The sequence below is a fragment of the Larimichthys crocea genome, chromosome XI (genome assembly GCF_000972845.2).
Source record: "Larimichthys crocea isolate SSNF chromosome XI, L_crocea_2.0, whole genome shotgun sequence".
NCBI lineage: Eukaryota > Metazoa > Chordata > Actinopteri > Sciaenidae > Larimichthys > Larimichthys crocea.
In genome coordinates, this window is record NC_040021.1 from 21,977,412 (window position 1) to 21,994,498 (window position 17,087).

At 41.3% G+C, this 17,087-nt stretch overlaps 1 protein-coding gene across 1 annotated transcript in view; it reads right to left on the reverse strand.

Annotated features, from left to right (window-relative positions):
• Positions 1-17,087, reverse strand: part of myt1la (myelin transcription factor 1-like, a) — a 66,111-nt gene that overhangs the window by 39,796 nt on the left and 9,228 nt on the right. Inside the window, exons 2-5 of the mRNA XM_019259172.2 lie at positions 11,657-11,746; positions 10,382-10,436; positions 10,154-10,187; positions 5,508-5,570 (exon numbers count right to left, since the gene is read on the reverse strand). Coding sequence (XP_019114717.1) covers positions 5,508-5,570; positions 10,154-10,187; positions 10,382-10,436; positions 11,657-11,686 — 182 coding nt within the window. The 5' untranslated portion in view covers positions 11,687-11,746. The remainder of the gene's footprint in view (positions 1-5,507; positions 5,571-10,153; positions 10,188-10,381; positions 10,437-11,656; positions 11,747-17,087) is intronic.

Sequence of the window (17,087 nt, forward strand, 5' to 3'; positions counted from 1 at the left end):
CTGTGTTTTGTGTCTTTGTCGTCAGTTTAACCCAGTCACTTGACTGCTGTAAGAGCCTCCAGCATCTGTACTGTTGCTACGGTTACCTGCAGTTCAATATACCTTGAGCGCCTATTTAGATCAGAACAGTCTGAGGCCACCACCTGTCAGCCAATCAGAAACAGGTGTCGTCCTTCCTTAAACATGAATTATGTTTACTAGTATCTGATAAACTATCCTCTTCTTCATTAATTAATATAAGCTGAATCACTGCTGGGTTTGATTTGTCTAATTATTCATTCAAATCAGAGATTTTGATTTTAATTTTATCACGTTCCAAAAAAAAAAATAAAAAATCGTGTTAGTGTCACTGAAGAGGGAGTGATGCCGGCGACAGAAATATCATCCGCAGTGTGATAATTACATCTAGGTATGTGTAGTTAGGTGGGATCATTGCAACGCCACATGCCAACACTCATCGCCGTGGTAACGCTTTGGCACCAACAGATGGGGGGGGGGGGGGGGGGGATATATATCTATATAATAAAGAGACTGGGTGGTGGCGGTGAGACGGAGTTGGGGGGAGGGGGAGGGGGGTTGTTCACATCCTAACTAAGCGGTTGCCATGGGGACAGGCTGCATCCCTCTGGTCCCTAACTGCAGCACCGCACGGTGCTGTCGCCATGGTGACATCCCCAATAGATAGAGAGAGAGAGGAGAGAGAGCGAGAGAGAGAGAGAGACAAGAAAGGTAGGGAGGAAGGAAGCACGAAGAAGAGGGAGGATGGAGGTGCTAAGTGGTGGGGGGGGACAGTGACTTTGAACCTGACTCACCTCCTCCACCCTCCAACCATTCCCAACCGTGAACATGCTAACTGTGTCTTGCTTGCAAGAAGTTAAAGATCCCCAACCCCCAGCCCCAGGAGAACGAGGAGATGTGGTAGGGTTAGAGTTCCAACAGGTGTAACAGAGCAATCTCGTAGTCTACGTAATATAGTAGTATATATTGATAGGATGTATCCTCTCTGGGTATGCTATATAATCTCAAATCTATCGGATGATCTCCATATCTCGTATATCTATAGGGGGGGGACTGCCCTTACCCGTCTCTGCTGAGCTACTTCTTCTCCTCCTCCACCAATCCCATGAAATGACCCGGCGGACTCAAACTGCATGCCTGTGCACAAGAGCGTCACATGCTGTGCTCCGACTCCGCACTGCAAACCAACCGTGAGATCAACCGTCAGAATTACAGTATGTTTAAATGAACGGAGAGTTAAACGTCTGTTTGTATGTGTGATGAGCTGCACAGAGCATGTTAACATCTTTCAGGTTCACCAAGTCTCAGAGGCATTTCCAGCACCAGCAGACAGCAGACAGACAAAGTTGCGTCAAAACTCCACCGGGCGCGTCTCCATCACGTCGGAGTCGTGGCGCTGTTTTGGTCAAACCCCACCAGGAGTGTTTCAGAAGCCCGTCAGACTTTGTTAACTACGTATTTAAATTGTTTCCCTTTTGGCCGTTCTTTAGAAGTTTGCACAGGGTGTTTTATTTTGAAAATCCACTGGATTCTTTATGCCATTTCCGTGTCTGGCCAGCTTGAGCTGCAGATTGACTGACCTTACTAACCTTACTAACCAAAAACTGCAGTTCCTCTAACGTCCACTTGAGGCTGGCTCCAGAAGTGAGTCAGTCTCCATAAGTCCCCATGTTTCACAGCAGAAATAAACATGTTTACAGCCTGGTACAAAAAACAGTTTTGGTCTCTGTAGCTAATTTCCCTGTTCATGACAACTGTACTGAGGGTGAATTTATATACAACTCACCTGTTCACATTATATTAAGGCTTAAAGTTATGCAGGATTAAGAGCGTGGACGCTATGATTGACAGGTGGGTGCCGTTACAGGTCCCGCCTCAGCTCCACCTATGCTCTACGTCTGCCTGTTTTTGGATTATCCAGTTGAGAAAGGACTGAACCACCAAACTATGAGCTTCTGGCTGACTACAGTCTCAGTCATCTTAGACACTAGCTGTTAAACAAAGTGCTTTAAAGTTACTTTTATTTTAATATTTTGCTACCAGTTCCCTCACTACTTCCAGCCGGACACACTGAGCTGAAGCTGATATCCATCCATCGTCTTCTCTGACCGGGGAAGTCAAGTCAAGCAAGTATAGATATGGTTGATCAATGCTTGGAGGAAACTTCCCAAACTGTACAGAAAGAAAACAAGCAACAAAAACAAGGGAGTGCATAATTTTGCTCTCCTCTTTGTGTGTCTCTGTGAAATCAGACGTTTGTGTACTGTACACTCACTGTGATCAGCTGATGATTAACTGATTAAGTGATTCAGCCGTTATTTTCCCCAGAGAGGAAACCATCAGACGACCTACTTCTCTCTCTTTTTTCTCTCAGCCTCTGTCTGGCTTCGCCTGATATCAGACTACCTCTGTCTTTCCTTCCCTGTCACTTTCCTCACTTCAGTAGTTTGTCAACCTCAGTGTTCATCAGAGATGATAAAAAGGAAAAAAAAAAACAGTCCTGAGGTGAGATCGCTGCTGTTTCTGTTCAACGTCGAGACAGAAACTTTTTAGCTTTTAAGTGAAACATGCACGAGAACAAAACGAATCTGCAACCTGGTGACGACTAAACTCTGCTGATGAAGATCATGTGATGTGATCGAGAGCACTTACCAAAGAACACGTTACAAACCAGCTGGATTTAAACTGTGCATTCAAACCATGTCGACATTTGAACGTGAGAAATTAGAAGCCATAAGAGATCTCTAAGTTAAGATGTAGTTCTGGAGCAGTTTGATGTTTGTGTTTCGTGGTTTTAGCGCTGCAGGTTTTGCTTGTTCTCTTTGGGGTTTTGGATCTTTGTTTTTTGAGTCTTAGAGTACTGAATTTTAAGTTTTTCAATTTAGGGTTTTAATACGGAATATGGATTTCTCTGCTTTGTAATTTTGAGTTTTGTGTTTTGGAGTTTTCGAGCATCCAGAAACTTCCCAGAAGGTTTTTTTTGGTCGACGTGAAGCAATGAAACATTAAAGGTCCAGTCACAGCAGAAAGTGGTCCAGCCAGAATGTCCTTGAAATATTTGTTTCTACAAACATAGTGACTACCTGTAGGGCTAGTTTAAACCACGAGACTCTGGCAAACTAACTTCTAACACACTTGCAAGCGGTCAGAAAAGTTTCCTGAGGTTTATTTAACAGACTCTTGTCTCGTGTCCGTAAACCTGAGAAGTTTACGTTCAACAGGGGAGATTAAATAAAACTCTGACACGCTGCTAATAAATCATGTCATGGCTTCCTCTGTTTTGGATCCACATTTCCTCAAAGGTCAGCACTGTTAAGACGGCACGAAATTCCCGCGTTGGAGCTGAACGAGACGCGAACCGAAAGTTTTTTGAAGCAAAATCTTGTGGTGTGTTCGAAAATAATCCCTTCAGTACAAAGAACTGCTCTAAGATGTTAAAATATAGAGAGTTCCTGTCATAATTACAGAGCGTGAGTTTTTAAATCTTATTCCTCGTCTTCCCACAGACATTACATCTTATCCGTAAAAAAAATTGCCATCATAGTATTTATAAGACGGCATGATTAGTGCACTTATTTTGGTTTTTGCCTGATGCTGAATTTTCCTGAGTGTCTCCGTGCCCTTCGCAGCACCATCAGTCTGCTCTGCCAGCGATTCGCCATCCTGCCCTTCTCATTATCTCTCTGTTACCTCAGGCGTCAAACCACCGCTGTCCTGAGCCGTGCAACCTCTATACGCCAGCCTCCCACACACACACACACACACACACACACACACACACACACACACACACACACACACACACAGCTTCTAAACTGAAAAACAATACCACAGAGAATCTCCAAAATAACCTCAAAACATCTCGACGAGTGCTTTGATTTCATAATGGATGTTTAAATCCATTTATTTTTTTTACCCATCTAAATGAAAAATGTTTCAATCTCCTCCTCCACAGCTTCATATTCAGGCTTCAAATGAAGTCCACTTCTACTTCAATGCAGCTACAGCGCACTCGCTTTGATTTATATTTCACCTGTTTTATAAAATTTGACCAGGATTTGTGCAGAGGAATGTTTCTGTAGCTCTACATTGTGGCAGTTTTATCACTCGTCGAGACAAAAATACGATATTAAAACTTTAGTACTTGATGAATTCATTTGTTAAGGCGCATATCTTGCAGCGTAAGTACACACAGGTTTACTCGGAAGATCTCGACACTCGACACCAGCTGAAATGATTCGTAGAGAGCTTCACGTTTTGCGTTTGTCGATAATTCACCGTTTCCAAAAGGCGTCAGAGATCTGAGGCAAGAAACTATCCGACAGTCCGACCCTTCGAGTTGCAGGATGGACAGCCATCGGTCGGTGTGACCTGAGGACTTCACAGCTCCACTCTCTGCCTGATTGGTTTTTCTATCTGTGGCCCCGGTGACAGAACGTTTGGATTTACTGAGCTGGAGGCTGCAACCTGCAAACGCTGCCGATCCAGGAGGTCTGAAACCGTGACGTGAGCTCATTTATTGTTGGTGCGATTCGGTGTCTGAGCTGCTGAGTGAGACGTTTGAAGCCTGCAGGTGGGTGCCGTGGCCAACTCCACCCACCTTAAGAAACTTTCTTATGATCCACCGAGAGAAGTCTGTGCTAGTTTCTGATTATTTTATTTTTTATTTTTGTTCATTTAAATGTTTTTAAAACAACAAAATAAATTAAATCCCTACAGATCTGAATGCTGAATGCTACTAAATCCAGTATTAGTTTATTAGTTTTGTAGATATTGTCTAAAAAGAAAACCAATCTTTAAATGGCTCATCATGTGCAACTTATCTCGTCAGGTTTTTAAAACTCACAGAATAAATACCCAAGACATGAGCTCGGTGTTCTTAATGTACAGCTTCAGCGCTGTGCATCAAAAAATCTTTTTAAATTCGTAATCTCTATTAAATCTCACTGTGTGAAGCAGAAATATTTGAAACCACGACCTCAACGAGTTGGCAAAATGCAGCAACCTGCCAATTGATTTGACTTGGGTAGATATTTAGACGAGCACACACACTTTCAAAGACCCTGAATGTCTCAAAGTCTCAAACTGTGATTCTCGTCCACGCCATCACACGTTTAACAAACAGCGTTTCTGACAACAGCGCAAATGTTTTTCTACCTCAGAGTTTCTGTCTCTGCTCTTCTTCACTTCATGCACATCTCTTTTGGTTTAGTAATAAGAGTGATAATCTGACCGAACCCTAAATGTCGCACAGAAAGCGTCTGCAGTAAGAGATCTAATTTTACAGTGTTAGGTTTTAAACATCCTTAGAATTCGCTTCTTATACCAGAAGAAAATGATTTTAAAGTGGCAGCAAACAGAAGAAGAACATTGACCAAAGAGCACCAAAGCAAATGTCAGGTGACACAGTTTACATCCCTCCTTCCATCAAAAGTTACTTCGACATTGACTCTGTCTAAACCTTTTCATCATCAATATGTTGTTCGTACCTGCGGTGTCTGGCGTACTTCCCGCTGACGTGACCGCTGCCATCGCAGCCTGGGGTTGGACAGCTGAGGAGGAAACACACACACATGGTCAGAACTGTGCAGTGTTTTTTTTGGTGAATGATCCAACGTCCATCTGAACCTGGAAAGTGACAATTGTTAGGAACTTTATGAATATTTAGATCAATGATTGTATTCCATGAGCAGGCTGAGAAATCTCTACGAATGTTCTTTGAGTCTCTACTGGAATCTGAAGTCGACTTCGGATGCTGTCCGCAACAAACGACGAGCAACAACTTGGTTTTTCAGGTTCAGACAGGCACCAGGCAAACTAATGTCGACTCAACAAAGCGGCAATGTCATACGACGTCTTACGTCAAAGCAGGGTTGGACGAAAAAATATATGCAAGCGTACATTCCTGGTAACATGAACATCCAAAAACATCTTTCGATGAACTCTTGAGTCAGTTGACGTCGTAAAAACACGTTCACCCAGGAGTGAAACCAAAAGGTAACATTGTTTTCTTTAGAACATAATTTACCTATTTTAACCCAATCAAAGTATATCTGTTTCTTAACCTAGCCAAGTTATTCTGTGCCTCGACATAAGCAAACTGCAGTAAACTTGATGGGATGTTGCATATCGATTGCTGCTGTTGCTTGCCCACAGAAATCTGCAGATGCTGTGGGCATCTGAATCTACAGTGTCCTAGATTGCGTAGGACCATTGACAAGGCTGCCATTTTTGACAAGTAAACAAGAAAATGTGTTGAGCATTTCTATATTTTTGCAGCCGTTGGTGTGAAATCACGTGACAAACATTTGCACAGTGTTCAGGCTTTTGGATAAGCCTTTGAAATCATGGATTGACGTCCATGACCACCAGCATGAACGTCCAGTTATAAGTTCATAAGTAACTAAAAGTATGAAGCGAGGTCACACAGGTCTAAGACACGTAAAGTGTAGGAAGTTAACAGCAATTTGACTTAAATTGGAGAACACCACCTCATCTCATTCAGCTGCAGGTTAAAGAGTTCCCGTCTGGATGTCGGCAGCTCTGAGTCACCGTGCTGCAGCTTTTTCAAGCCTCGCTGCCCTGAAGACCAAAAAACACACGCCGCCTGGCGACCTCGGACCCCACACTGCAGAGCTCCACCTACCCTCCACCCAGCACCACCTGATCTATATATACAGGCTAACATGAAAGCTACACCGAGATGAAGGAGATTTAACATCACGAGTAGAAGAGGTGGCAGAGGAGGAGGGAGAACAGGGTAACGGCAAGGAACATAATGGAAGGAAGGAAGGAAGGAAGGAAGGAAGGAAGGAAGGAAGGAAGGGAAAAGGGGGCAGAGAGGAAGAGGAGGAGGAAAAATAGAAGCAAGGTGAGGAATTGAGGAGGAAGAGGATGAGAAGGAGAACAAGTGAAGGAAACGAGCAGAAGGAGGAGGCAGCTTCAAGTTGAAGCAGCTCATCAATCAGTGTGGGAGCAGAGAGTGATGGTGTTGACTTATTGATCCCAGCACAGCTGCTGTGTGTGTGTGTGTGTGTGTGTGTGTGTGTGTGTGTTTTCCTGATACTCTGTCAAACACACACTCTCTAATCATGATATAATTCCCAAAATGCATCAGTGCAACCTTAACCTCACCAAGCTGCTGCGATCAGTCTTAAAATCCTCCTTTTCTAAACAAAGAAGAAGAAAAAACTTTCACTTGTTTCCAAAGCAACTGAATATTTCTTTCACGAAAGTTTCTAAACTCTTGTATTGTTTCATTATTTTATTTATTTCTTTATCTCAGCGCAGAGATCTGTATTATTTACTGATGTCGATGTCCTGATAACACAGACTAGAGGCAGAGCTATGGAAACTGTTTCAAATGTCCTAAAGTCCTAAAATCTGGAGGTTTTTGCATTTTTGCACGTCCAGTTTCCTCGTCTCAAAGTCTTAGTTTAGTTTCTTTGGTGAATTTGGTGCCTGAAATATTGTCTGTGGTCAACAAAAGCTTAAGAGATGTCCACATTTTGTTGTACCACATAAAACTGAACCTCAGTAAATACCCAACTTACCCAAATACCCCAACCTTGAAGTCATGCAACTCTGCTGAAGTTTGTTTGTAGCTTTTATGACGTTGGATTTTTACATCTGCCGCTTGTATTTATCCATGTAAACATGCAAAAAGTGCAAGTATCGTTTACTTTCTAGGCCTACTAGACCAACTTGTCTAGCCAAAAAGTTGATGACAATATACCCATGAAATGTTGTTTTTTCTTGTGCATATGTGGAAATGTTTGGCAAATGTTGGTTCCTGAGTAAAGTTTACCAAAAACATAAGGATCGATCCTGAGGGGACCATAAATATCAACATCATATTTCATGAAAATCTGTCCAGTCGTGCTCTCGGTGAGGCTTACAGGCAAACTTGAGTTCAAATTCAGAGCTGAAACGCAGCAGAAATGACTGATCTGATTCCCACTGAGCTGACAGATGTGATGTGTTTATTTAGTAATTAAAATTAAGACTTTTAATATCACGGCCACATGTCTTCTTTTCCCCCAAAAATCTGCTGCGCCACAATGACAAATTCATGTGTATATGTTCATCCCTGCAGATTAGTCGGTGACTGTGATGGAGAAAATGAAATTGATGAAAGATATTCAATGACTGCTCATGACATGCTTTCACAGCATTTACTGTACAAATCATTTCAGCCCATTACTGCTAACTTCAAAGCTTCGCTGTCCACGTCTGGCCCTGGGTGCACCGTCCTCGCCGACACCCATCAGATTTAAATTCTGGGTGAATCACGCTGAGTTTTCTGCTCCTCTGCTCAGGGCTCACACAGCGCAGACAGGACATGTTGTTTACAGTAAAGCGTTGACCTGGATCAAACCGAGTTCAACCATAATCTGCTGCACACACCAATATTTGTCAGTTTTACTAAATGAGATTAAGTGAAGCAGAAACCCTCTTGCGAGCACACACACATAGGTACTAGTCATATTCAGCATTTAATGTCAGCAGCTGCTGGTGGGTTTCTCCAGCCAGGACACAAAATGTAGTAAGTCATCAAAGTTTAATGAATTACTGGTCAGATTAGTTTGACAAACCACTGACCGCTGACATCCTCAAAGTCAGAACATCTGTTCGCTTTGCCTCGAGATCAGCTGCCTCAAAAATCCGGTGTCACCAAGGCACCAAATCTACCCACCTATCAGCTTTACGAATAAGACGATCCATTGGTTTTGTGGTTTCAAGCTTGGATGTAAGGACTCTCAGTCCAACTGCTTCTAAAGGCGCTTTCACACCAGCCTGCTTTAAATGGACCAGAGTTCATTTCCTCGGATAGTCCTTGGATGCTCTTCCAAACCCTGGTACGCCTGAAAATATGGCTCTCGGTCCACTTGCAAGTGAACCAAAGAAAGTAAACGGACTATTCAGCGAACCAGAGGTCAGAAAGCCAATCAACGTGCTGGGTTTTCTTTGTTTTCTTGGTGCTTTTTTTGTTTCCTAGTCATTTCTTGTTTTGCACAATACCGCCTCCGAAACGAGCAGCTGTTGTAACTGCATGACGTTGTCCAGGCGGGTTTGGTCCGCTTTCAAAAGTGCAGTGTGAAAGTGAACCAAACTAAATGAAAGTGTGAAATTCTTTGGCATTCCCCGCCCAATCGAACCGAGTTCCTCTGGACTATCCTGGTGTAACAGTATGATACTCAGCTTCAACGTTCCTCTATCATCCTTCAAAAAGCAAACATGTAGGTGTAGGTGTGGTGGTTATACATATACATATACATACATTAACATGACTTATTCATGCTTTTGTGGTTTCAAACTTGAATATAAGGACTCTCAGTCCAGCTGCTTCATAGTCTCAGCTACACTCAAGGACTGAACAGGTCTTTATCATCCTGCAAAAAGCAAACATGTAATTCTGGGCCAGTCTTGTAGTAGGTGGCTATACTTAGGCTACTCATTCTTCTTCTTCCACTCATAATTCAGGAAAAAAAATGGCCCCTCGAAGGCATATTTTTCCTTGATACTTTAAATACATTTTGCCAGCCTGTTCTTTGACAATGTACGACTTGGAGTCAATTTATTTTTCAGTATCTAAAAATTTCAGGATCTAACTACTTCCTCCGCCTCTTAGCACCACCAGGGTAACATCATCTTTTAAGGTTATGTCAAGAACATGACAAGTGCAGTCATTCCTGGTGTCGAAGAAACCATCGAGTCCAGTTGAGATGTTTGCCGTGGTGGTGTGTTTATTAAGAAGTCTGGGGTCTGGAAGTTGGAGCCAGACAGACAAAAGGGCAAGAATACACGTTTGTTATGTGAGGAAGGTTCAAGATCTAAACAATGGGGTTGGGGTGATTCCTAGACGTTGTTTGGTTACTCAGTTAGCAAGTCTACACTGCCCCCAATGTGTATTACCCTGATCAAGGGGCAAGTCACCTCCAAAGCTTCTCCATCATTGCCAAGCAGAGCGCTAGAGTCACATGACTCCAACCGTGGTGGGCCCACATGGCACAAATTACAAGATGATTTATAATTATGAGACTTAATTACAGGAAAATATCTCTCAATATTATTTTATCTTAATGAATGCAAGGTGAATGTATTCTGAAGTGTGGATGAGCAGAGGTTTACTTACCTAAATAACTCCTGTGTTACTGCTTCCACGGCAACTTCAGACGGAGACAGAACAAAAAGATGTTATAACTTCAACAATCTACAGCCAGCCAACAATAATTAACACATCTACCGTATGCAGGCGTCATACTGTAGCCAGGCTGCCTTAATTAGCATGTTTTTTTTCAGTGATTCAGAGGTCTCGAGGAAGGCTATGAAAAGACAGATAGGAAGCAAGACAGACTCGTACCTCTGACTCCTTTGGATCGTGTGCGATGGCGTTTTTTAACCACATTCACCTCCATCTGAGGAGGAAAACACAAGTCAACAGTCTGAGACTGGAAAAGCATGTTGTGTTATAATTAAGCATCCACATAATTAAGCGAGTTTCCTCTGCACAAAGGAACTGCCTATTGCAACCGTACCTCGCTGAACCCAGTGAACTGCAAGTAGCACCTTCACTGACGAACTACCTTGGAAATTTTACCAATCAATAACACCTGAACCACTTAGCAACGAGATAGATAGCACTACTCTAAACAGCAGATGGTTGCTAAGTGGTGGTAGGCAAAGACTTTATGAGGACGTTAGGGGCAGTAGCACCTATGTCTAAACATACAAGGTAGTTCTTCCATGTCTGACCAATGTGTAAAGTTTTAAAGAAGTGATTTACTAAACAAACTTAATTAAAAGTACAATTAAGCCATAAAAAGTAAAAGCAAGACACTGCATCGCATCACAAGCTTTTACATAACCGCCCAAAAATAAATTCAAACAATATATTAAACTTAACTGCCAACCTCTTTATAACATATTGACCTACTGTATATATCCTATAGCATATTGAAATCCGCACTATATTTATATATATCCTGTTCATATGTACATACTCTGAACTTCTGGTTAGATGCCAACTGCATTTTGTTGTTACTTTGTTCAATGAAAGTTGAATCTAATCTAATCTAATAAATAAGCATTACTTATTCATCTTATTTCTAAATGCATTATGTTAAGAAATAAGCTTGTTCCATAGTTACCAATGGTTTCATAATGTTATTTGGTCATGTAAGGTATGTTGTGGTATTTTTTGTAAAATATGTGAACTTGTTCCTAGTTTCCATTGTTATTAATCATCATTTCATCATGACACGTCACACTGTGTTGACCATATTCCATTATTTCTTACTTTTTGCTTTACATAGGTCGCTGTAAGTAGCTACACAACAGTTACACCTGCACTTGCTGTGGTAGTAACAACTCATCTCGGCATACGAATTACTTTGTGTGGTGCAACCAATCTCCGCTTAAATAAAAGGCTAACTTGAGACACAGCAAGAAAAAGTTTTCGTGATTCTTCAGAAATTGTTGTTGTTGTTATTGTTGTTGTTCTCTGCATTTTCATTTAAGGTTTTTTTTCTCTCATTGTTCTGATTTCACAACAACAACACATGGAAATTGTGCAAAACAAAGAGTGTGACTTATGCATTCTGGCAAAAACACCAGCTGGCTGTGACAGTGTACCCACCTGGTCAGAGCTTGGTGTAGCACTGGTCATGTAGCTGAAGAGTCTTTATTACCAAACAGAATTTCAGAAGCCGTCTTCCAGAGTCATGATCTGCAAAAGCAAAAACACAGCGACGTCTCAGTTCTGCAGGATGTCAGATTCCCGTTGCAGGAATCAAACCTGTAAACAGCTGACAAACACTTAATGCTGACCTCTCCTTCTCTGTGAAAAGTATAATTAAATATTCTAATGACATTTCGACACTTGAGAGGCTCCTGCCAAATGCCACACATTTTTACTGACTATTTTCGAATGTGAAATTTAATTTCATTCATTCAGTCTATTGTGGTTTCTCTGGAGAGGTTGCACACATTCACTGCTGAAAAGATTTCAGTAACCTACAGCATAACATTTAATTCATTCAGTCAATTAGATTCTTCTCCGGAGAGCCTTTTTACAGATTCACTGCTGAAAACATTTCAGTGACCTACAAGCACAGCCAGCAAATGACCCATAACAAAGCCAACAACATGGATAAAAGAAGTGTTTTATGGCGTTTATCATAATCCTGAAAGAATGAGTTGCTTCAAAGGCAAGACAGCTTCTTACTACACCAGCCGTGAACAACAAGGTTTGAAATTTACGATGGTGAACGGCAGCGCTTTCCTTTCAGCGGAGGGTAAAGATGAATCACAATAATTGGTGTTATTGTTTCAACGGACATACATTAGGACAATCATTCATCTGAACATCTCAACCTGTGAACTGAATTTCATTTGAGGGATTTTAAACACTCACAACAAAAACTATAAGTTTTAATATGGACATCAAAATTAACAGATTTGAAAAGCAGGCTGATCAAAGTTTATGAAAGTATGAAGTACAGTAAAGTCATTTTCTACACATTGTTTTAGTTGAATGGCAGCTGAAGATCTCAAAGGCTCGGAGGAACGTGATTTGTTTCCTAGTTGAAAGATTAAAATAACTCTGTGTGTGCATAGAAACAAAAACTCTTGAAGAACGTCAGAGGAAGCAGCGTTTAGAGATCTCGAACAAACCTTCAGAGTATGACTTTGACTACCATTAAATCAAATTCAGAAGTGAAACCCTAAACTCATGATTACAACCTTGCATTAACATGTTTCTCTAATATTTATTTATATCTGCTACCTGTTTTTATTCTTTTAATTTCTCTCAAAGCACAGGAGCTTGGCGGGTTTCAGGTGGGACTCAGACCGACCGCTGGTCCAAAAGCTCCTGCGATGGCAGGTTAAACACCAACTCTCTCTGGTGTTCCCAGCTCCCAATCCAGGCAATCAGTTTGTCTAAACTTGACAGTTATGTTTCAGATTCAATTCTAGATCAATTCAACAATCTGATCTGGTGTTTCCATCCCAATGATGAAGTGTTCTGAATTTGCCACAGCTCCTGACTGGCTTCCTCAACAAATATGTGGCAGCGAAGTCATGGTTAGTATACTCTAATTGAAAGCCTGTAGGGAAAAATACTGCCAGAGCTCATCTTTTAGTTAATCCCATCTTTGACTTATTAGAAATTATGGAATATCTCAGTTAATACAACACCGACGTCACCCTGTAACCAACAGGCTATCTTGCAGCAATAATTTAACCTTTTGGGGGCAACGGCCAATGTTGCAAATCTCTCAAAAACAGTTAACAAATAACCAGGTCAAAATTTCCTCTGTACTCCAATTAGCAACTTATGGGAATGATGAGAAAGGCAAATTTCAGCTCATCTCTATAAACAGAAAGAAAAATTGATGTCATAAAACAGATATTAGGTTCTGAGGCTGAACATCATGCAGTCTGTCTTGTTTTACCTAAATACAACTAAATCCCAATGAAACATGATTGGTCAATACTGCTCAGACTACAAAAACCAAAACCAGAACACTTCTGATGCCGAACTTTTGGTCCCTTGCCCACAGATTTAGTATTCCACATTTTAAATAACACAGAAATCTCACTTTGGGCGTTTTTATTAGAGCAGAACATGAGATCTCGCTGGAAGCATTTCAATGCAAACAGCAACATAAAAGAAAACAGACAACAGCTTGATGATGAAGACGTGAACACAGCAGCTCTGCATGCTCCTCTCTCCTCAGCTGCAGTGCAGCTCGGGGGGTTGCAGCTTTAATATAAATGTAAATTCTGGACAGCCTCGCCTGAACTCTCAGCCTACTCCCATTACGGTGCCACAGCATACCGAGGCCGAGTGCATCTAAGGCCGCCACTCCACTGAGCGTGCTCCAACGCATCCTACATCAAACATAGTCTTCCCTCTCTCCACCACGAAGAGATCATCTGAAAAAAAAAAAATCCTCCACCTCCCTGGAAACTATACGACCGAGTGGGCTGCACACACTAATGGGTGCTTGTGTGTGTGCCGCAGTGTGTCCATGCATGTGTCTTAATGAACGCGTTTCCATAGGCTGTGTCCTTATTCTGCCTCTTCACGTGTGTCCTTCTGTTCTTGTACTTCTATCTATCTGAGGACCAACGTAAGATTTTAGAGCTCGAGAAAGAGGACATTTGGGATTGTCGGGACATTAAAGGAACGTGAGGACTTTTTGAATTTTGCAGACATTTCTGGAAAGTGAAGACACTTTTGTGAGAACTGTAACACAAGTGAGGGAATTCTTTGAAAGTCACAATATTCATGGAAAGACTTTTTTAACTCAGTAGATAGTTTTTGGAAAGCCAGAATATTTTGTAAAAGTGAAGACCTTCTTGAAGTGAGGACATGATATATTTGGAAAGTCCCGACATTTTTCTTTTTTGAAAGTGAGCAAGTTTAATGGAAATTAGTAAAAACTAGGATATTTTTGAAAAGTCCGGATATCATAATATTTTTGGAAAGTGAAGACATATTTGGAAGGAAGGTCAGAACATTTATGGAAACTCAATACTTTTTAGGAGGGCCTTAATGCCATTTTGGGTATGTGAGAACATTTTTGGAAAGTCAGGATGTTTATGTAAAATGAATTTGAATTGTTGTGGCATTTTTGGAAAGTCAGAACCTTTTATATATTGATGCCTTTAAGAACATTTTTTGGGGAGAGGCAATAACATTTCTGAAAAAAGTGACAAAGTCTAGAGGAAATAAGTGAAAAAGTGTGGACATTTCTTAAATGTGGGTACATTCGTGGTAAGCGAGGATATTTTTGGTAAGTGAGGAACCTTCTTGTAAAGTCAGAGTATTTTTGGAAAATCAGGACCTTTTTGAAAAGTCAGGATATTTCTGGAAAGTCAGGACATTTTTAGAAGGTCGGGACATTTTTTTGGGAAATGGGGACGTTCTGTCTTCATTTCTTCAAAGGGTTAAATCTTGAAATCGGTCCTTAGAAGTATAAAAGGTACGAGCATATGTGCGTGGGTGCGCACATCTATGTATAATGATGTAGTATCATTATGTATAATAGTAATGAATAGTAATGTAACAATATTATGCTGCTCATTAGTTTTTCCATCATTTATTTTAGTTTTATGGAAGACTAACCTGATTTACTGAAGCAAAAGATTTAGAAAAAAAACATACTGGAGTCTCTGTGTGTGTGTGTGTGTGTGTGTGTGTGTGTGTGTGTGTGTCACAGTGTCCTATATGGCTGGACTGGCGCTGTGTGTAGAGGAGCTTCCTGCTGTTTAGTATTCAGTCCGACACTCTGCCTGTCTGGTACAATATGATGCAGAGCTCTATACTAAGACACACACACACACGAATACACACTCACACACACACACATGCAAGTACTTATACAGTCACATACACACACACAGACATGTATACTGTAGGTTCACCCACTTTGCCTTGGAAATACACTTTTTTTTCTCTGCACACAGCCTGACACTGTTCCACTTCAACAGACGAAGCGCCCCCTGCAGGTCAAAGTCGACACCAAACCTCGCACCAATGCTCTCTTATTGCTCTGACCGATCATTTAACAACGACATAATGTGCTCGGGGGAAGCTATTAAGTGAGCAATGATGTTCAAGTGTACAACAAATAACGACCAAGCCGGGAGGATTATACGGCGTGGTCACTCATCAAAAGAACAAAGAGAAATGCTCCTCCGTGTTTTAGGCAAATTTCACCAGTCAGTTCACCACTAACGGAGCCTAAAGCATCAGTGCTGTTGCTATAGTTACCTGTAGTTTAATATAACTTCAGTACTCGTTGAGAGCGGTGGTTAAATTGCTTATGAGCAGACCTACTGTATGTCGATACGCGCCTGGAAAAATACATGTATTTGATTTTTCTTCTGTTGGTTTAACCCTCTTTTATCTGATGGGCGTGAAAGTGATGTCTAGCTCTTTATCCGAGATGACTTTTCATAATTAGAACCCATCAGTTGTTCGATGCTTGATTTCCGTGTATTGTAATCAGATAACACTGTTTTAATGAATCGAACAGAGGAGGTGAAGCGCTCGCCCCTGGCCTGGAAGCGCGACATTAACTATGCAGCGGTTTTTGGACGGAGCAGCTCGGAGAATTTTGGCATGAATTTTAAATGAAAATGACTTCACAGTGCAGAGACGTCTTTGTTTTAAGTGTTAGAGCAGCTTGTTAAAGACGGTTTTCAGAATAAGAAATACTTTATTGATTCACAGAGGGGCAACTGGGTTACGCTGTTGCTCCTATTCCAAACCACAAATCTATCTAAACAAAGAGAAATTAAAATACAAAGAAGTATGTAGAAATATGTGCATTTTACTACAATATATATCAACTATATATACTACATTGTAAATAACTGCTGAGAAATGGGAATCTATGAATACGTTTAATGCAAGAAATGTATAAATATATATCAGGTAAAGTGAATGCAGTATTCAGTACTGCACGTTTGAATTATTACTGCACCGAGTTTTGGTGATTTGCAGGAGAAAAGACACGTCTGCATCTATTAACACTGGTCTAAATAAAAGCAGCAGCATTTCTATGACAATGTAAGAAGATGTAGCGAGGCGTAAAGACACATTTCTCGCACAAAAGTGCCTTAAAAGTGAAACTGTTGCGTTATTGTACAGGTGTACAAGCAAGATGTCCCCACAGTCATGGCAGCTCCGCCTAAAATCTAAGTCGATGAAGTAATTTCCGGGCCAATTAAGAGAAAATATTTGTATAGAAATTTTTACTTTGCGTTTGGGAGTGTCACATTTTAAGGCCTCTATGAAACTGTTCCAGATTCAAGGCCTGAAGAGTCTGCAGCACACACACACACACACACACACACACACACACACACACACACACACACACACAAACACTCGCGGGCAAATGTTTGTGAGCCCAAACAAAGCACACGCTCGCAGACACACGGCAGCCAGGTGAGGTGTATGTTTGCGACGAAGCTCGACAGCAGCTCAGTGTTTTATTACAGCGGAGCACTTTTATCAAACCCAACAAACAGAAACACCTGGTGTGTGATGT